General features: G+C 41.0%; 1 protein-coding gene and 1 long non-coding RNA gene across 2 annotated transcripts in view; one reads left to right on the plus strand and one right to left on the minus strand.

Annotated features, from left to right (window-relative positions):
• Nucleotides 1-1,819: 1,819 nt before the first annotated feature.
• Nucleotides 1,820-4,039, minus strand: LOC139433004 (uncharacterized). Its single transcript, XR_011642576.1, has 6 exons — nucleotides 3,932-4,039; nucleotides 3,470-3,657; nucleotides 3,111-3,224; nucleotides 2,546-2,754; nucleotides 2,305-2,431; nucleotides 1,820-2,222 (listed from the first exon to the last, which is right to left on the minus strand). It is a non-coding gene; the product is annotated as an uncharacterized lncRNA (long non-coding RNA).
• Nucleotides 4,040-7,015: 2,976 nt separating this feature from the next.
• The window catches only part of plekho2 (pleckstrin homology domain containing, family O member 2), a 38,173-nt gene continuing 23,688 nt past the window's right edge, over nucleotides 7,016-21,500 (plus strand). Inside the window, exon 1 of the mRNA XM_034106426.2 lies at nucleotides 7,016-7,249. Coding sequence (XP_033962317.1) covers nucleotides 7,241-7,249 — 9 coding nt within the window. The 5' untranslated portion in view covers nucleotides 7,016-7,240. The remainder of the gene's footprint in view (nucleotides 7,250-21,500) is intronic.

The raw sequence follows: 21,500 nt of genomic DNA on the forward strand, positions 1-21,500 counted from the left end.
GGTTAGTCATTTTGTCCGACTTGCTCTGGAGGCTCGCCCACATGAGACTTTGAAATCTCACGGGACAAAGAGCGCTCATTGGTGGTTTTTACCACGTGCTGCTGATGAAACTCTCCAATTGGCTGGCAAAAGTTTGTTGTTGTTTTGTGTCAGTTTTACGTCGCCACATCCATTCCCATTTTTCATCATTGTTCCACAATGTTTATCATCGTGAAATTAATATCTATATATTTTATACTATACTGTTTACCGTTTTCATACTTTATATATCTTAGCATATTCATACACACTGTTCATACTGCTCTCAGGCTGATATCTAGTGTATTCATACCCCACTGTTTATTCATCATTCAATTCATTCTATATGTTATTCTGTAGATTGTGTACATTACTTTCCACTTCACTGCTTGTTGCACCTGGTTAGAAGCTAAACTGCATTTCGTTGTCTCAGTACCTGTAATATGTGCAATAACAATGAAGTTTCTCTTTAAGTTAAACCAAATCATTAAAATAAAATCTAATGTAATGATTTGGTTTAACCTTATTTATTGAATACATCATTTAAAATGGCAAGATTAAATCAAATTACATCCATGTTGTACACATCATAAAGCTTAAAGTGGCAGCTAAAGAATTAACACAGCAGCAGGTCTGTTCAATTCATGCTCATGAAGCTTCATGTGTGCGGATCTGAAGGGACTGATCATTTGTAGCCTGTCCACCTATCAGTTTTGCAAACATTAAGAGGGAGGAGCATTTCTAATGATGGAACCCAGTCACTGGTGTGGTTCATCATCATGACTGAATTAACAAACCTATATAAAGCAATGGAGATCACCTTTGTCTACAGTGGGTAATATTGGAATTTCCGCCATTGCAAACCCAGCCAGTCAAGCCGACTCCGAGTCCGAGCTGTCCGACTTAAGACGAGCTTTTTGACACCTCCCCCGGCTGCGGTCGGCTACTCTCGTCTACTTTCGAGGCGAGCCGCAATGTGTCTCAAACAAGCCTACTTTCATGGGAGCCTGCCTGCAGACCTCCACTCTCAGGACAGTTCCGGTGCAGACCTCCACTCTCAGGACACCTCCACCATAGACATATAAAGAGTAGACGCCGCATCGACCGCTGCTGCCTATTGGCGCTGACGAGCCGTGGGGCCGCCATCTTGGACCGGTCACCCGCTCCACTCAGTGTAATCTGTCTGGCAGGCGCAATGAAGTGTCAGCGCATTTTATCAATCATAACTCGCTGAATACAAAACTGATTTTCACGGGGGGGGGGGTTCTGCAAACGTCATATATGTAGGCATGATACCGGACACATGATTCGGCGTATTTTAATATTCATAGTAGGCTTAACAGCAATAGAATATTCTGGTATTTGATAGCCTATGTTATGTATGATAGGTATTTTGCAAAAGACACACGATATATAATATATACACACACACACATAAAAAAACACTAATGGTCTATATATGATAGAGAAGCATATTGTGTAGGCCTATACTCAGCTATTTTAATAAGTTGAAAAATGAAGAAACAATAATACATTATACATAGACAGAAGTTATATATCAGTAAAAATGAATATCTATGTCATAAAAAATGAAAATGTACTTCTACATCTATATAAAAAATGTAAATGTTCAAGTTAAACACAAGAACATGACACCACCCCGCCCAAACCATATTTACACAAAGTTGCTCATGACACCCGAATGCCCCGTGCATGCGGCTCCTCCAAAGCATGACTGAGAACCTCTTTCTCATATCTTTGTCTTTGGGAAACCATCAAAATAAAAATGGGAAATTTGAGAGTCAACACAAAAACATTTTAAGAAGGAGGTCAAGCTTATTTTCTTCCTTCTTCTTCCTAGATAGATTAGATTTTAGATTTAGATTAGGACCCTTTGTGTTTCAGGTGACAAAGACTTAGTCAGGTAATATGCAATGGGAGCCTTCCAATGTCCGTGTAGGCCAACCACCATGAACACAAGAGCCTCAGTAGCAGCATCGGTCTCATTGTTTCCATCACCCATGTCTACAAAAGCAGACATTGACTGGTTATGTGGATTATATTGCACATGTTTTCTGATGGCCATGTCATCCAACATGAGTGAAACACATCCATATTTAGCCTGGTCGTCCTGGCATCTTCTCTCCAGCATATCCAGCATCATCTTGTTCAGGCCAGGCTTTCCATCCACCGAACACAGCCACCTGTAAAAAAATTGAGAAGTAGCTATTTAACGTACTTGCAACCGTAATTTCCAAAAATGAAATTGAACAACATTAAGACTACCTTTTTGTTGTAGTCTCTCTGAGGTATTTGTATGCCTTTGGACCATGTAGATGGAGTGTGAGGGCACATTCTCTGTGGTCCTTGGAGTACTCATGGCCCTGCTTTGCCTTCAAGTCTATTTGAAGATCTGAAATTGTATGAGAAAAAATTAATAAGTCCCCTTCATATAATAACAAAGGAGTTTAATAAAGAGTGTAAGAGTAAGATGTACATGAATTTCAAAGTGCTAATTTCATCTTACCTGAGTAGAAATTAAGCCTCTTTGAGTTCTTCATTAATGAGGTTCTTTTCCCTCAAATCCCCCAAAAGAGTCCTCACTGTGGTCTCTGCCCTCTTTTCTCTAGCCATGGCATTCTTCCTCTCTCGCTCGAGACTCTCCACTCTTGCTAAAGCTTCATTGAGTCTGGCCTTAAGAGCAGTAGGAGAAGCAGGCAAGACATAGCTATGATCCTAGAAAGAGGGATGAACATGGTTTGAGTGATGTTTCACTTCACACACACATCACTTTGACACAACTAGAGTATGGCCCACATTATTTCTTATAGTCATCACCTGTCAAAGCCACTGCCAGCATCATGCGTGTGTGTGTGTGTGTGTGTGTGTGTGTGTGTGTGTGTGTGTGTGTGTGTGTGTGTGTGTGTGTGTGTGTGTGTGTGTGTGTGTGCCAGGAATGCATGTTCAACATGTCTTCAATTGTGTGTGTATGTGTTTATTTGTGAGTGTGTTTAATATGAGTGGCAGCAAACAAGAGAGATTTTACTTTGTCTAGGACCATTATGAATGATGTTGAAAATAGAAATACTCACATCATTAGGCTGAGGTTGTGAGTGTGAGGTTGAAGCTTCTGGGTCGTCCTGAGGGGCCACAGACAGGCTCTCTTCAGCTTTTCTGGAAGTAGACGTAGTCCTGCCCTTTTCTGGCTAAAATGAAAAAGCAGAATACCACACACACACACACACACACACACACACACACACACACACACACACACACACACACACACACACACACACACACACACACACACACACACACACACACACACACACACACACACACACACACACACACACACACACACACACACACACGTCACCCTGCCCTGTTATTGATAATAGAATATTTACATTTATGAATGCTAATAACCTTATGATGATACACCTACTCTTTGGAGGTGAACCGGGAAGCTGAAGATGGAGGGAATAACACCATCTCTGAGTCGGACAATCTGTCCTGTCAAACTCGTCCTGCTTAAAATGCTCACTGCAAATCACGGATGACTCGCTTGCAGTGAACCCTTCCCTCCTCAAAGCAACTTCCCACTTCTTTCTCATATCTTTGTCTTTGGGAAACCTTCAAAATAAAAACGGGAGATTTGAGTCAACACAAAAACATTTTAAGAAGGAGGTCAAGCTTATTTTCTTCCTTCTTCTTCCTAGATAGATTAGATTAGATTTTACTTTATTCATCCCACAACGGGGAAATTCACTTGTTACAGCAGCGATTTATAAAGTCTCAGTTGGCCATGAACATAATGTTTGCTGGCTACGATTTCGCTGGCGGACATCAATACAGTACAATAATATTATATTTACAAAATACAACCAATTATAATGTTGAATCTTACTTGTGAAAAGTAATCCCCCGACCCCTGTTCGCAATCGTCCGCCGATTTGCACAGCAATATGCTGCTCTGGCATCTTGAAACCTCTGCTGTCTATGGGTAGAATGTCTGTACAATATGGGTAGGATGACCGGTCCAAGATGGCGGCCGTATTTCTTGCGCCCCAGCAGCCAATGCGGCGTCTACTCTTTATATGTCTATGACCTCCACTGTCAGTACAGGAAGTGACGATTCTGACGCGTTTTTTTCCCGCCCACCGAAGGACTCGTTTGATGGAAGTTTTCAAATCACAATGGAGACTCATTACGGAGGTGATGATTCCGACCACCGTGCACTACCAGGGACATTGCCTGGTCTCGGGTGTCCCCCCACGGCCTGTGTCCAGCCCCCCCCCCCCCCCCACCATATATTAACGGATTTTGACAATTTTTGTTGCATTTTTCTCCTCTCACTGATCGAATGGCAAACGCGACCCACTGTCGGAGGGCCTCCGCGCCGGCCGATATGAATCGTGACCAAGACGCACCGTCCAGGCGTCCCACGGGTCCCGCAGCGGGGTGGAGGTTCCCAGCTGGAACCTCCCCACCTCCGCCGCGGTGCACCCGGCAAACACGGTTGTTTCTCGAACCTTCCACTGTTGTCTAGCGGGTGTAACTAAAATACAAGATGTCGTATTTATAATATATATAAATAAATAAATATATCTATATAGATATATAGATAATAAGTGCCAGTGGTATTTTATGTTGTATTAGCGTGCATTTCCTGTTCGGAAAGTGGTGCTGTACTGAGAGTAAACAATACAAGGTGTCCCTATTTTTATATATATCTATATATACTTTATGTATATAATAAGTGTCAGTACGATTTTATTTTTGTATTTGCGTGCATTTCCTGTTCGGAAAGTGGCGCTGCGGCTGTACTGATAGTAACTACAATACAAGGTGTCCGTATATATATATATATATAGATATATACATATGTATATAATAAGTGTCACAATCCGTCACGATCCAATTTTATTTTGTATTTGCGTGCATTCCTGTTTGGAAAGTAGCACTGTACTGATAGTGGTGATTTTATTTTGGAATTCTTAGCGTGCACTTCCTGTACTGACAGTGGAGGTGTCCTGAGAGTGGAGGTCTGCACCGGAACTGTCCTGAGAGTGGAGGTCTGCAGGCAGACCCCTCTCGTTACTTTAGCCGGGCCGGCTCAGATGATTGGTCGTGCTTTTTACAGTACTACGGCTTCCACAGATGACATTTTTTTATGGATTTGTTGTCAAAGCACTTCAGATATTCATTGCTATCGGGATGTTAAGAGCATTCCATGGAATATAACAACAAGTGTATCTCGAGCCGGTTTCTCAAACTTACCCCACCTTTAAGCAAAATATGATCTTTACCCATTTTATTAAACATTACATTATCGATATTCAATTTGTATAAATGAAAATTACCAAGAAAATACCATAACAAGACAACCACGTTTTTTTTGTATTACATTTAAGGCATATTATATGGAAATGTTAGTGATATTTTATTAAGACAGGGTGAATCATTAACCTTAAACCCTTACAAGCTTTATGGACATCTTGTGAGGTGCGAAAATGATGTTCAGTGTGATTGGGGAATCCAAAGTACAGATGGGCAAGGCCAATATTACTTAAAGTGCATGTGATCCAGTAGAATATGTAATAAGAGTATGTCCTCATTAAAAACTGCTTATTCGAGTCCGTCAGGCGACATTTATTTTATTTTGCTAAAGTAGAGTATTATCACTATGAAGTGAAAATGCTCTTATTGCTTAGGAATTTGGACAACGTTGTATATGTAAGTGTCCCAGTTGTTAGACAGGAGGGAAACAATGTACTGCTGTGGAGGCATCAGCAAAACATGTTTTAGCCAACTAAGCAAAGCAAAAAAAATGCTAACGCTAGATTTAGAACATTTGCACTTCTTTATCTTGACAGCCTTTTCTGATGGAGACTCAAGCCGTTATAAGTTATAGACTTTGTCCTCACAAAGGCGTAAAAGGAAGCTGAAAAGCTGTGTAAAAGCATCTAGTCAAATCAAAACCCTGCAAACACTTCCATCTAAACTTTGGTGAATGATAGCAAAGTTTTATCCAGAGTAAGATTTTTAGCCTGTTTTTGTTTCATTATTGCACTAATAAATACAACATCAATACAGTTGTGGATATTCACATAGCATTTTACTCATGTACAGTACTGTTATACTTCCAATCCACTACATTTTAAAAGCCAATATTGTACATATATAACTACATTCATTTCACCACTTTACTATTTAGATTTATATTAGTAGCTAATACAAAATACAAATGCTCAAGATGATCAGAGGTGCAGTACTCAGATATCGTACTTCAGTAAAAGTAGAAGTACCAGAGTAGGAATACTCTGTTACAAGTAAAAGTCCTGCATTCAAAATGTTACTCAAATAAAAGTACACAAGTAGGCTATTAGCAACAAAATATGACTTACTTGGTATAAGTAGCGACAGTAAAAGTAGTCATTGTGCAGAATGGTCCATTTCAGAATAATATATATGATATGTTTTATAATGATTGATCATGAAAGTGTTCTCAAAGCTGGAAAGGTGCAGCTAGTTTGAATGACTTTGTATACTGCAGGGTAGCTTGTGGATTTACTCCAGGTGGAACTAAAGTCTGATTCAACACTTGATTATATTTCACATCATTCATCCAGATCTGTAAAGTAACTAAAGGTATTAAGTACATGTAGTGGTGTAAACGTACTTGATTTACCTCTTATTGTAATGGGTTTCTACCCATTACAATAAGAGGTAAATCAAGTATAATAGATTGTTTTGCTACTTTGTACTTCTGTACAAAGTAGCAAAACAATCTATTAAGTAAATTACTATTATCTTAAAATGTTACATAAGTACAGTAGCCTACTTGAGTAAATGTACTCAGTTACTTTACACCACTGCAGAAAGTCAACATTAGCAGGATGACCCAGCCGCCCAGATGATGCACGCGCTGCTCATCGCGTTGCTCCTCCTCGAGCTTTCGATTGAAGAGCGTAAAGGGACTTTAACCGGAAACCAAACTTTTTCTTCGAACTTTTTTTTCCTCTGAAGCAAAAGAGGAAAAAGGCACGAGAGTGATAAACGGCACGGTTCCTTATTTCCTTCATTTACGTATGCTGTTGGAGATGTGTCAGCTGCCGACCTACAGGGGAGAAGTAAAGCGTTTGTGGCGAGGATAAGGGCGACGTCGAGTGATTTTAGGCTGCTCCCCTCACATAACGGATTGTGGTTCTTTATCATGGAAGATGTGAGTACTCCCTTCACTCCCACCGTGTGGGCTGGCAGCCCTTTTACCGCCTTTGCAACGCAGTTTTGTCGTGTTGAGATATTTAAGTGAGACTTCAGTTGGCATTAATGTGATGTTATAAAACTGTAGAACAATAACGTTACTGAAAGGGCGCGACCGACTTATTAAAGCAGCCAGGGCCCATATAAAAGTTGTGTACTCGAACCGCTATTTTCTGAATATGTTAAAAGTACTTCTAAGAAACAGTTATGTTAAGATAGATTCCAGTCTGTCTGCTGCCGAAAACTTAAGTCAACAGTATTTGGCACAAAGCACCTGCCCACCTGTCAATCTGTTTCCTCTACTTGTTGGTCAGAGCCCATAAGAAACACTACTGTAGAGCACCGAACTCCCTTTAAAAGTGTTACATTTTATTTTTTCGCTATATGTGGGTGTTAACATATAACTTTCAAAGCATAACATCAGTCCTTGTCTGAGTCAGATTGCTCCTGCGGTGAATTCGGCATCATTACAATATCCATTTAGCACATGGTGTGAATTGTATTTCAAGATAACTGTTCATTTCGGCAGGGGAGGTTTTAGGGAATTACAAATGGTCAACAAATGAAATATAGCTGTTGGATTGTATCTTTGCCGAATTTTCTGTGATAGCGGTATGTGTCAGAACAAATGTTAACAAACGATTAATAACGTGTCTTGTTTTCACAATAATAAAGTTACATTTTATTTTCCATATCTATGAACGAGGTTTGGCGGGCCGCTGTCAACAGGGTAAAAGAACATCTTTAACTTTGCTCACATGGCAGACCTTTGTTACTTGATTGATTTGTAGGATCTAATTATATTCATTTATTAATGTAATCCTCAAACTGAATTAATCAACTACATACTGTTTATTACCTCAATGCAAATGTGGCATTTTGAGGAAGCAAAGCTTGTTAGAAAAAGGAAGTCAAGTATATCACCTACTCTAAGTAAGGAACTTGCAAACAAGCATGCGTACACCGCCCTTTCCAGTGTAGCATTGCTCAAAACGGCCTTCCCTTCTCCATCTAGAATCTGATCATTAAATGCAGCTTTTCTTGAACTTTCCTTTTTTTCCTAGAATCACTCTCCAGTTCAGACTATTAAGTCTATAAACCATGAAACAGCCTCAACCCACATTTAGACATACAACAAATACCTTCCCCCTTATTATCACATGCATCTTCCACTATAAACTGTGTGTTGGCATGTGGTGAATACAGTGAGACTATTACAACTGTGACTTCATCAAAGTTAAATGTTGAAGTCAAACTAAGTAGTGCTTTAGCTACAAATAGAGCATGTTTAAACAGTTTCAACCAGGGATAGACATTAAAAAATGCACCGGTCATATTTCCAGATTCGTAATTGATTTGCCAGAATCTCTTCTGAAACAGGAACAACAGAAGCATGAGCTCACTGTCATGGGTTGGGGTGTGATGACTTATAAAGGTTGCATCTTTCATTACTTCTTGCATTGAATCAGTCCAGTTTTTAGTGGATGGCTTTGTGTCTGACTTCTGCAGCAGATGGTGCCGGGACTCCTGCATTGCAATACCTTTTTAATTAACCTTTGCTTTTTAATCAACCTGTGTCAGCCTTTAGATAAAAATAATCACTTTATGACATTTTAAATATTAAATAAACATCATTATCATTTTATATTGTGACATCTGAAGTCTTGGATTTAGATCTAAGACTCTTCAATCATAAAAAACAGATTAGTTTGTTTGACAAAGTTATGTAAAAGGTTTTTTATTATATGGCAATATTAGTGATATTTTATTAAGACAGGGTGAATCATTAACCTTAAACCCTTACAAGCTTTATGGACATCTTGTGAGGTGCGAAAATGATGTTCAGTGTGATTGGGGAATCCAAAGTACAGATGGGCAAGGCCAATATTACTTAAAGTGCATGTGATCCAGTAGAATATGTAATAAGAGTATGTCCTCATTAAAAACTGCTTATTCGAGTCCGTCAGGCGACATTTATTTTATTTTGCTAAAGTAGAGTATTATCACTATGAAGTGAAAATGCTCTTATTGCTTAGGAATTTGGACAACGTTGTATATGTAAGTGTCCCAGTTGAGACAGGAGGGAAACAAAGTACTGCTGCAGAGGCATCAGCAAAACATGTTTTAGCCAACTAAGCAAAGCAAAAAAAATGCTAACACTAGATTTAGAACATTTGCACTTCTTTATCTTGACAGCCTTTTCTGATGGAGACTCAAGCCGTTATAACCATCTCTGCTCGCCCTAAAGCCAGCACACTCCATTTAAAATGTATGACTTGAACCGAGAACACTGGAGTTGCAAACTAACTATCCAATCAGTGTGTTGCCTTTGGCCGGAGCATAGATAACTGCTTAGTTTTCCGATAAGAAACATAGACTGTCCGGCAGCAAAATAAAGTGGTAAAATATTTGAAATATAATGTAAACTTTTGCTGCTGCAGTACAATGCTTACTTTCTCTTCAGTAACTCCTTTCTGTTTTCCAAACTGGGGTTATGCCGAACACCACCTACTGTAGAAAATACACTTACTATGGATAAGTATCTCAACCACTCTTCAACACTTTCAAAAATATTCATTTAAATTGCCTACAGTAAATAAATGTGGGCTTGCTGACATTTACCGGAGTAAGACGACAAGAAAAACAATGTACCGTGGTAATACTAGAAACATGTGTTTAGGAGCTGTAGTGTATCGTTTTTTATGTACTAAAGCTGAACTGAAACTAGTGCTTGGTGTTTACGACTCACACTCACAACACCCACCACTTGGCTGGCTGCCATCTGTTCCTTTATATTTTGTTCCTCTTCGCTCTACTTCACATTCTGCCTTATCTTATTCATCTATCACCCCAAAAACCGCTGTTGTCCTTGCCGGTCTCAGCGCTGTGACTCATCCTTTCATCGCCTTCCCACTGACCTAGAGTGCAGAGTGTGACGTGTCTGCCTGACCCATTCAGAAAGGAGGAAACAGACTGCCACATTATGTGTCAGGCACAAAACAATTAACCCTCTCTCATCGTCGTCCTGCCATCCAGGCCTCTGCAACACAGTGGATGTGTGTGTGCATGATCTTATTGGGGCACCGCGGACCATTTCTGGGAAAGGGCCTTTTTTGAAAAAGAGTATAATGAATGCATGTGTATGTTCTTGAAATGTTGTGACAGAAAGTCCTCAAAAGATGGAAAAATGCTCTTTTGGAAGGCATTTCGCTCGTTGGTACTAACTGAAAATGGGATTGAAGAAGAAGATATACTTTATTAACCCCTTACAGGGACATTTCTTTCCCCACTCTGTTGTGTTTACACACATTACACACACAGGGGAGGATATACATGCACAAACACAGAGGATATACATGCACACACACAACCACCTGCAGATAGGCAGGGCCGGCCCGTAGCACTGGCGCTATGGATGTTCGCCTAGGGCGCCAGATCTGTGGAGGAGGCGCTGCGCTGGCAGCTCTGGGAGGGGAAAAACATTTTTGACCGTTGGGGCTCATCCTAATTTTCGGCCTTGATGTAACAATATTCATAGTTAAGTGAATGTAACACCCTTTTCACCCCGGTTACACGTTTCATTTGCCCTGTGCGATGGGCGCTGTAAGTGATGAAAATGGGGGATGTTGGCTTATCAGGCACCCGCAGCTCACAGCCAACGTGCGAGGGAGAAAGGGAGAGAGGGAGGGAGGGAGGGAGGGCGCACTGGTACCGGCGCTGTTGTTATTAGCATATGGTGCTAGCTGCGCTAACGGATATTAGAAGAAGATGTTTCTACATTTCAAAATATCGTTTAAAACTGGAGAGATACAAAAATATGAATAAATAAATAAATGTTAACTAGGTAAAATAAGATATGAATCAACAACAAAAATAAAATAAGTTACATTTATTTGTTATTGGCTATGTTCACATACTTATTTGATTATTAAAACCAATCTTTTTCATATGGGTGTTTAGAGTTGTACCCCCAGATCGAGTCTCTAATTCTGCTCAAAGTGCACCAGATTGAAGCATTTCAAACATTTCTTCCCGGGGCGGCATACCCCCGGACCCCCCTAGAGCAGGGGAGATTCCCAGTCGATCGCGAGATGTGTCTAAAAATAGAACAACAATATTCAGTTTTATCATTAATGTCCTATAACATAATCTTCCTGTGCCAGAATAATGCACTTGAACGCATCAAAGCTTTGTGATTGGCCGGCGTGACCCCATGTGTCGGGGCGTGACTTGTGGGCAGTGGACACTATTTCGCTGACGTTGTCCGTGTCAACAGGAGTGACAGTCCACACACACACAAGACCGCAATGGCAGAAGCAAAAAAGCCCCAAATATATAATTTTCACTCCGAGTGGGAGGATGATTATTTTTGTATCTATTCCAATTCAAAGTCCATCTATCTCATTTGCAATGCGAGCGTGGCTTTATCGAAGAAGGGTAATTTAGGAGCGGCATTTCAAAACAGTGCACAAACGCTACGAGACGGAATTCCCTCCTAATTCTGCCCTACGCTCCAAAAGGGGAGGGGCCTGAAAGGACAGCTAGATGCACAGCAGTCCATTTCCACCAGGCCCAACAACAAGAGCAAGGCTGCTGCCATAGCATCTTATCATGTCTGTCACGTTCTTGAGAAACACATGAAGTCTTTCAAAGACGGCGAAGTTGTGAAAGAAGCATTCCTGGAGGCTGCCGACGCGCTTTTGGGGGACAGTAAAAATAACAGTAGCATTTCAACAGGTTTTTGATATCATAAAAACTCAAGTTAGATATTGTTATTAATCAGCTGTAAGTTTTAGTTTGTTTGAACTTATTAATTATAATTATTGTACAAAATGGTATAAGAATGCAAACATTAAGATCTGTTCTGTTTAAATTGATTATAGTCTATTATCAATTCAGGTTAAGAAACTAGTGTTGCTTGCATCCTATTTTAAAGGCATTTATTTTTATACTCTACTAAAATGCAACACAAAAAAAGGGTTTGATTCTATTAATGTTGTCTTTTTTATTGCACTTTGGCAGCAGATTCCTGAGTAGCTTCAGATCTCAGTTGTCTTATTAGTAAGCCTAATTTATACTTTTGTAGCAACACTATTTTTATATAATGGCAAAGAAAGGGTTCAGAGTCTTTCCTTTTTTGTCATATGTGGCAGCACTGTTCAATGTTTCTTGAAAACATTACGCACTGTAGTGTGACGTGTGAATACACTCCAACTCTGTATCAACAACACTGTTGTGTAACTTCAGTTAAATACTTGTATGTGTGTAGATTAGAAAGAGGTCAGATAAAGGATCTGCAGTATTTTAAGAAGTATTAATCGTACAAAGGTCAGTGTTATACAAGTAGAAGTGTGTATTTACCTGGTAGTAGGCTGTCAGTAATGGCTACGCCTCTCTATTTGGACTGGTAGATCTCGGCAGACTGGCTACTTTAAAAGTAGCTCTCGGTTCAAAAAAGGTTGGGCACCCCTGCCCTAGAGGATGTGACGTCCATCCCCTATTCTATTGTGTATTCCTTGGATACTCTATTGATCTTTATCTTTCTATTGCACGATTCTCTGGCTCCGCTCTCAATTCCAAATATTTTATAATTCACTGCTGAACTTTCGATGCGCAACCAATGAGGAGACAGCTACAGTATATGTAGCGGAGCACATGGGCGCAGGAAGGGGGGTGCTGAGGGCGCTGCAGCACCCCCTAGCGGCAGGCAGGGGGTGCAGAGCTCCCCTGTCTGAATTATTATTTGACAGTTATTGCTGCTCCCGCTGTGCATAATCTGTGTAATATGTAGCCAATAAATTCCACATTGTTGGTAAAATAATATTTTGGCCTGCCCCGGATGTTGTTTCTGTAGCACCGGACAATTCTACCTCAATAATATAATACATTAACCGTGCTTTACGTGAACCTCATCATGACACTAGAGAGGACGGCAGGACTGTAATTTCCCGTGTTCAGTGAATGCAACAGAGGCAAGACACCAGACCAATCATGCCCCTTTCACACCAGCGCCTTTTCAGCTCCGGCTCGGAGCTAGAGCCTGAAAAGCGCCGGGTTTTCCAGTTCACACCGGAGCTGCGCCGGCTCTTAGCTCCGGAATCCGCTTCATTTCCAGCTCCAAAAAATTGTCGGTCCAGAGGCAAGAGCTTTGGAGCTAAGAGGTGACGTCGCTTACGTCTCTCTTACGTCGAGGCGTGCAGGAAACTAAACCCACCTCCCATGGGTCGACTGTTATGCCTGCCTACAAGCAGTAGTGCCTATAAACACACTTTATAAAGTCAGGCAACACTAACCAGGCTTCGTGTGATTCTGTTTATTTGTGCCTTACTTTGACCATCCGTTCGCTGTTATCGATCATTGTGGAGAGAGGCAGACGTGTTGTTTTGTATTATTGCAGCTATCGGATGCAAGTAGTCAGTTTAGCTTCGGTTGCTATTAGGGATGCACGATAATTATCGGTCCGATATTAGGAATTATGACGTCATCCCGATAAACCGATAACAGTATTAATAGCCCCGATAATATACAATATTTTTTTTGGGTAAAAAAAAAGAAAAAAATCCTGCGGTGTGGGTGGATTGGGACGAGGGGCGCTTGTTTTTCACTCGGCTCCTCCCATTTTGCCAGTACTGTGGTGTTAGTGGTTTAGGAAGAGGGGAGTTCTTCACAAATCCAGCGCTCCCTAATACTTCGAACCTGATCAGTCACCTGAAACATCGCCATCGCTACGATGGTGTGTTAAAAGCGTACGAAGACAATAATACAATACAGTGTGTGTGTGTGTGTGTCTGCGCGCGCGCGTTGGAGCTATGTGCAACTCAAGGCATATGCTCGAACCGGAGCAGCCTGGACGCTGCAATCATGTTGCTGAGTGTGCTGACTTCTCCTACAATGTCCCGCTGTCTGCTTCCTGCATCAAGTCAAGTGCTCGGCGCAGTTGTGTGGATAGAGCGCTCCTCTGTTTTCATTTAAACAGCTCCTTATATCCGTTAGCGCAGCTAGCTAGCACCAGATGCTAACAACAACAATGCACTAAGGTCTCTCTCTTGCTCGCTCGGACCACACGTACACACACCCTCCCGGTCCTCCAGATGGCCAGTCGGTGCCTGCCGGTGAGCGTGGAAGTGTGGTCTGCCACAAGCGGGCGGCAGGAGCGGGGCTGTCAGCATCAGCTTGTAGATGGTATTTTAAACTCGATGCGCTCTGAGGGGGGCCGAGGAAAAAAAATACACATGCGTTAATCGCGTTAAAATAATTAGTGGCGTAATTTTAATTTTTATTATCGGTTATCGGTATCGGTATCGGTCTTGAGAAGCAGGAAGTTATCGGTATCGGTATCGGTTTCAAAAAACCAATATCGTGCATCCCTAGTTGCTATGCTAACATCACCCGTTTTATACCAGAGAAACTTTCATAACAGCGTTGTGATACCAAACAGTGTCAATTCAGACTGACACACATTCACTTAGGCTAAGGGGAACTGGGGATATGCATCAGCTGCTTGTGTGAGTCAGACAGTGAATACTTTAGAGCGGCCGCTGCAGTGTGAGCTAACCGGGAGCTAACGGGAGAATAAACTCCTGTGGAGGAGCAGCCAATACTGCAGCGGTCGGTAAATGCTGCAGAAACACATTAATAAACAATGAACCACGGCACTCTGGAGAAAAGTATAAGGTTGGAGAAGTCGTTATTCAATTTATTCTGGCTTCGTGTGATTAAAAGCAACACGATCATCGACCCGACGCAGTTGTTGTTGTTGTTGTGAGCTGCCGTAATGGCTGCCGTTGTGGGGCAAATCAGCGATGTAAACGGTGACGTCATGACGCAGCAAGGGCAGCTCTGGGGCGCCAGTGGGCGGTGTGCACAGAGCGGGAGCTGAAAAGGGAAACCGGAGCTGAACCAGAAAAGCTCCCACTCGGAGCTAGAAACTGAAAAGCGCTGGTGTGAAAGCCGCATCAGAGAGTTGCATGGAAATAAAAGTGTGTGTGTGTGTGTGTGTGTGTGTGTGTGTGTGTGTGTGTGTGTGTGTGTGTGTGTGTGTGTGTGTGTGTGTGTGTGTGTGTGTGTGTGTGTGTGTGTGTGTGTGTGTGTGTGTGTGTGTGTGTGTGTGTGTGTGTGTGTGTGTGTGTGTGTGTGTGTGTGTGTGTGTGTGTGTGTGTGTGTGTGTGTGTGTGTGTGTGTGTGTGTGTGTGTGTGTGTGTGTGTGTGTGTGTGTGTGTGTGTGTGTGTGTGTGTGTGTGTGTGTGTGTGTGTGTGTGTGTGTGTGTGTGTGTGTGTGTGTGTGTGTGTGTGTGTGTGTGTGTGTGGACATAGCGCATTTAGTGTGTGTGAGAGAGAGAGGGAGGGACCGGTGCCAGCAGCAGGGACCGTGTTGTTAGCATCTGGTTAGCTAGCTGCACTAACGGACATACGGAGCTGTTGGTTCCACGACAAGCTGGAGGAGAGCTCTCTCCTCTCAGACTGAGAGGCTCAGGTGAGCTAAAGGACTCTCTGAGTGTTTAGATAGTTCACTTTAGTCTAAGTTATCTCAATGGGTGTCAAACGGTTTGGTCACAAATTATTCAAAAGATTATTTCCGCGGCACACCTTCATATGATCATTATCGTTATAAAACAAATAAGAGAATAAAGGAAAAACAGGTATGAAATACTATATGGCAGTAAAACAAGAATACAGTTTGAAAGGGGAGTGATTTGTCAAATATCCATAAAGAAAAAGTAAATCTAAATTGACAGTTCTGTTTCATCTGGGTGTTGAGAGATGTATCCATAGATCTCTTAATGAGCTTCCCCCCGGACCCCCCTAGAGGAGGTGAGGTCCGCTCCCCACTTGTAAAAATAGCACTTTACCCCTGCCTATATGCCGTGAGCTGATTATCGAGCCTTCATTGTAACAGTCGCGGGTGTACTGTGTTTGCGTGTGGGGAGTGCTTTTGTGCGTGCTCTATAGTGCTCACTGGAGTCCAGCACCTCAGCACCCCCACTCAAAATACCTTCCCGCGCCTCTGGCGGAGCAAGCTAGCAGGGAACGTTACCTTCATTTCATTTCAAACCTTTATTTACTCAGGTGTATCCCATTGAGGACATTGATCTCTTTTTCAAGGGAGACCTGCTCAAGGTTCCACATGAAACATAAAAACATAAACAGAACAACAAAAAGGACATCATACAGCATCATTACAGGGATTACAATTTCCAATAACTTTCCACATGAACAGGTACCAATAGCTTCCGATTGAGTAGCATCCAAACGAGCTTTAAAAACATTTAGTGGCACCAGATTGTTCAGTTTCCATTTAATTTGCAGACTGTTCCAAGACAGAGGAGCTGCGCATCTAAAAGCTGTCTTCCCTAAGACAGTCCTAGCCGTTGGCACATTTAATAAAACCACAGCATTCGATCTCAGGCAGTAGCCACTTACAATTCTCCGTGAGATCAGGGAGCAGATATAAGATGGAAGTTTCCCTAACATGGCTTTGTATATAAAAATGTACCAGTGACTGAGCCTCCGTACAGTTAGTGAAAGCAAACCAGCCCTTGCATACAGGGTACAGTGATGGGTTAATGCTTTACAGTTTGTCACAAATCTCAGAGCACTGTGATACGCAGCATCTAACTTGACCAGGCAATGGGCAGGTGCATTCATATAGACCAGATCCCCAGAGTCCAGCACAGGTCAAAGGTCACAGAGCCTTTTCCTGGCCTCAAGCGAGAAACAGGACGTGTTCCTGTAGAAGAAACCTAGCCTAACCCTCAGCTTTTTAAGCAGGTTATTGACATGAAGTTTAAAAGTAAGACAATCATCAAGCCAGATACCAAGGTATTTGTAACAGGTAACCACTTCAATGTGTATTCCTTGCGTAGTTACAATATCTAAAATAGTCTCTGGTGTCTTTTTAGTTTTTGAAAAGAGCATTACCTTGGTTGTATCACCTTGGAAACTTAAATAACTATTTTCCCTCCAAGGCTCTGTGCCCAACCTCAAAGTGAGCAAAGAGCAAATAGGATATCATGTGAATGCATCTTAAGAGTGTCTGTCCCCATCTTTCAAAATCCCCGATATTTTCACATGTTTTACCACATCTATGGTCATGTTGTAGAAAGGGGCTGAGGCTTTTGAGGCTGGGTAGAGTCCAACGGTATCTCTGTTTATCCAGGCTGCACCACACTGTGGGTCATTTGTTACATATCTGCTAACACACAGGCATACAAATGTGACGGGTCAAAACAAAAACAGAAGTTCTGCACGGGAATGGTAACGTCAAAAGAAAGCTTATGTTGTTGTCTGTGAGCCAGTATTTAAATGTACTTTGGTGATTGCCTTTTGTTTCAGGATCAGGTATTGCCTTCTCTTTTTAGTTTGTGTTGAATTTATTTAGCAGTCTCTACAAAAAGGGAGATTAATCAACAGTGAAAATAAACCATTTATTTACATATTTACATATTTTTTTATTTTATTTACATTTATACGTTTAAAAGCATTTGCACCATACATGAGAGTAACAAATGCGTCACTTCCGGGTAAAAAGTACAGCTCCGCCCACTTTTTGGGGAAAACAACACTGTCATTTGAACGGCGGTCAATACAAATTCTGAAGTTTTTGCCAATCCGATCAGAAATGTAAGAAAACCGTGGATTTTTGTATCTTCAAAGAGCCCGATTACAATGGCCAGTCAGGCAAACAATTACATTAAGCCATTGGAAATGGACGATCGGCTCGATATATGGTTAAATATAGCCGTTTTTAAGACTTAACTGTGATAGGAAAAACGTGATGAAGAGTGAGGGTGTGGGTGAGTATAGATGTTAACACATGGCCATGACAGCATTATAAAAATAGATTTCCTCTGATTCAGTCTTGCATCACCGTCACATGAGCAAACATATTGAAAAACATATTGAAAAGTGATTGTTACTTTCACTGTTGGTCAAGATAGATCCAATGATTATAGGTCAGTTTTTTGGCAAGTAATTATGATTCTGATTCTATACTGCAAATTAGGTATGCACCAATACCACTTTTTTTAATACTTATACTAATACCTGTGATTTAAGTATGTTCTGGTAACAAGAACTTTTTGATACCAGTGTTTATCTATAAGCTGTGTGCCTCAATGTGTCGAAGTGAGTATTTTTTTACGCAAAAGCTATACAAGTATTGCCTTAACATGGCTTTCCCAACATAAATTGTAACAAATAAATACATAGCTATTAATGTACTGAACTGGGTTCGGATATCAGATGACCGAATTTAAATGACAGCCAATAGTCAAACAGTATCCTTGCTTATCGAATGCAAACGTGAAGGCTTTCTCTAGTTGATATAGGCTCAATAACCCTATTTCACCTGACCTCCTGTTGTGATAGATTAACAGAAATGTATTGAAATAAAAATCATGAAGATAATTACGTTAAAAATATACAAGTAGAAAGATATCCAGTCTCCATAATAGAGGAAACGCAGTGGAGGGTTGTTTTTCATTTGACTGTATGTTACATGACAGTAAAATACAGAACACAACTTAAATGTAAGTTGGTGGCTTCTGGGCCCACCTGTGGTCTGTGCTGTGAAATGTAGATCTGAAGCCGTATTGTCTCATCTTAAACAGTATCGTTTTTAGCATGTTATAATGCACATATTGTGTAAAGTGACTGACGTGCTTAGAAATCCCAATGCAACACTGAGTAAGCCTGTATGTCTTTCTGATAGTTGGGTGTGGACACTTCCATCAACCCTGCAGTCATATGTGGTACACTCCAATCATTTATTGCAATACCTTTGGCTGTAACAACATTGGCTGCAACGGCACAAAACAGGAAGTATATCCTCAAGAGGGAGTCTAAAATATTTGATTTGAGTCATTTGAAATGAAAACTTTTAGGTAGCTTAGTCAAGCAGAGGTAGTGATGTCAGTGATTTGCCAGTAACATTTAAGGCACATTATACCAGCAGAACAACACATTTGTTCAGCTCCACTGTCTTCCCTCAGCTGTGAGGGGTTAGCGGTGGTAAAGAGTGAGCTCCAGTGAGGCTTGTGGTGACTTCAAGCTGGGCAGGTCAGCCTAAAACATTATGAATGCCAGATGCTCCCTGACCTAAAAAAATCAGAAAACACATGTCTGCTAAGGTGTGCCTCTTCCACGAAACCCTGCACTCTGTTTTCTCTTCCTCTTTGAAGACCCAGCATGAGATACCTTAACTGTAGCTTTTAAAATGGCTTTACCACTTGTTCTGTGTTTTATTTCTCTCTGGTAGATGACATTTGAATGTTCACCACAACACCGCAGAGAGGACAGCTAATAGATTGTGCAAACGTGTGTGTGGACAGTTTTGGGTCAAAGTTTTGGTCAGGTCCATGCTTCAGTGCAGAGCAGACTTCCTGTGTTAGACCAACATATGATCTGATATCTCAGCACAGAGCTATGGTAGTCACCTGAGTTCTGGGTAATGGAAACCTCTCACTGTTGCATGAGTTGATCAACGCCCAATGCACTGAAGTGATCCACCAAGCCCCATCCATTTCTGTCCATGTTCATCCATGTCAGATGCATGTGTCTGAGGGCTGTTTCCTGAACTGAACAGTGAGACTGCTATGTCTTTATGTAGTTGTAGTTGCACTACAGTATATCACGCTGTATTAAGGCGGTTTGACAAAGTAGCCTTTTTATTTATGGCCCTTCTCACTCTCCGTCTGGCACCTCTCTCCTCCCTGCTTGGCGTTCCCTTTTTTGCAGCTGCACTGCTGTTTACCAAGTCCAAACACTTGCAGTTAAGTGAGAGTGGAAAAACATGTTGATGACCTCCAACCTAATCCCAAAAAATTAAAATGGTATCCTGTGGAAGTTCCCCCAACAGAAACAAAGGCTGTGAATTTTGCAGACACCTGCACTTCAGTCAGTGTTTTAGTCCAAATGAGAAAGGAGTTTTGGGGGTTCCTCAACAGTCAACAAGTCTATATATATATATATGCAGAAACTAGTCTGTGTTTCTCCGAGGTTGGCAGTCACAGTGTTGTATGCCTGTGACTGGCAGTGTTAAATGTAGGCCTTGCAAAAATCTGAATGCTGAACTGATACTGATTAGCATTGAAAGAAGTCTCACAGAAATATATAACCTAACCAAGTAGTTGTGTTTTGAAAATCCACCGTTTTACAATGTAAACATCATTTTTAAAACTGCAAGCGTTACGTTAAAACTACTATGCTAGGAAACGTTCCTGTAGGTTGTATTATTGTTGAAAATTACTTATTTGGTCGTATGGGTCGGAGGACTTGTTGCCTTCAATTGATCAGATCTACAGTATAAGGTCTTCCCTTGGAGGGGTCATTCTTACTTTTTCGTTGGGGTAGATGGGGTAGGTAATTCTCTTCAGAAACACTTGTTGTTATATTCCATGGAATGCTCTTAACTAGGGCTGGGCGATTTGGCCTAAAAATAAAATCTCGATTTTTTTTCTAACTAATGGACAATTTTCGATTTAAACCTCGATTTTTTCAGTTTTTTCAGTTTTTTTCTAAACAAACCAGACCAGGGCAAAATTTAAATACATATTTTCTTTATTAACACAATACAAAGTAGTCTAGGCCTATGTGAACAAATCAGTTGTTCAAGAATAAAAAAAATTAAATAAAAACAGCACCACGGCACTTGGCTGTCATTAATGTGCAAAGATTTTTTTTAAATCAAACTGGAAAAAAAAATCTCTTTTAGGCCATCCCTGAAAAAACTTGTAAAATGAAATACAACAAATAATAAATAATGATAATAAAAAAATACCCTCAAACAAAATAACATCCCTTTAACTTTCTAGGGAGTTGTCTTTCTACAGACCTTACACAGAACAGTTGTTTGTTCTATGTATGACCGCTTGTACCCGAACCACTTCCATACAACTGAAGTAGCACCTTTTTTAGGAATGAGTTCTTCATCTGTGTTCGTGGACATTTTTATGGTACGTCTGTCGGTGAAGCGGTGAATGTGATTGTAGTAGGCTATGTGACTACCCGATCTGCAGCTCTGCACATGCGCACAGTGTTATAAATTAAAATCAATGTTTTTGATGGCATAAAGTACCTTAAACATACTGTCAGTTTAAATGCTGTTTTATACTGAAAAACCAGAAGTTCTCGTGCGCAGTTGTTAAGCTTTTATTCTGAAAATCCTTCATCTCCGGTTAGCATTTAGCATGTGGCTAATATACCATTTACTA

The sequence above is a fragment of the Pseudochaenichthys georgianus genome, chromosome 3 (assembly GCF_902827115.2).
Source record: "Pseudochaenichthys georgianus chromosome 3, fPseGeo1.2, whole genome shotgun sequence".
In the NCBI taxonomy this organism is placed as follows: Eukaryota; Metazoa; Chordata; class Actinopteri; order Perciformes; family Channichthyidae; genus Pseudochaenichthys; species Pseudochaenichthys georgianus.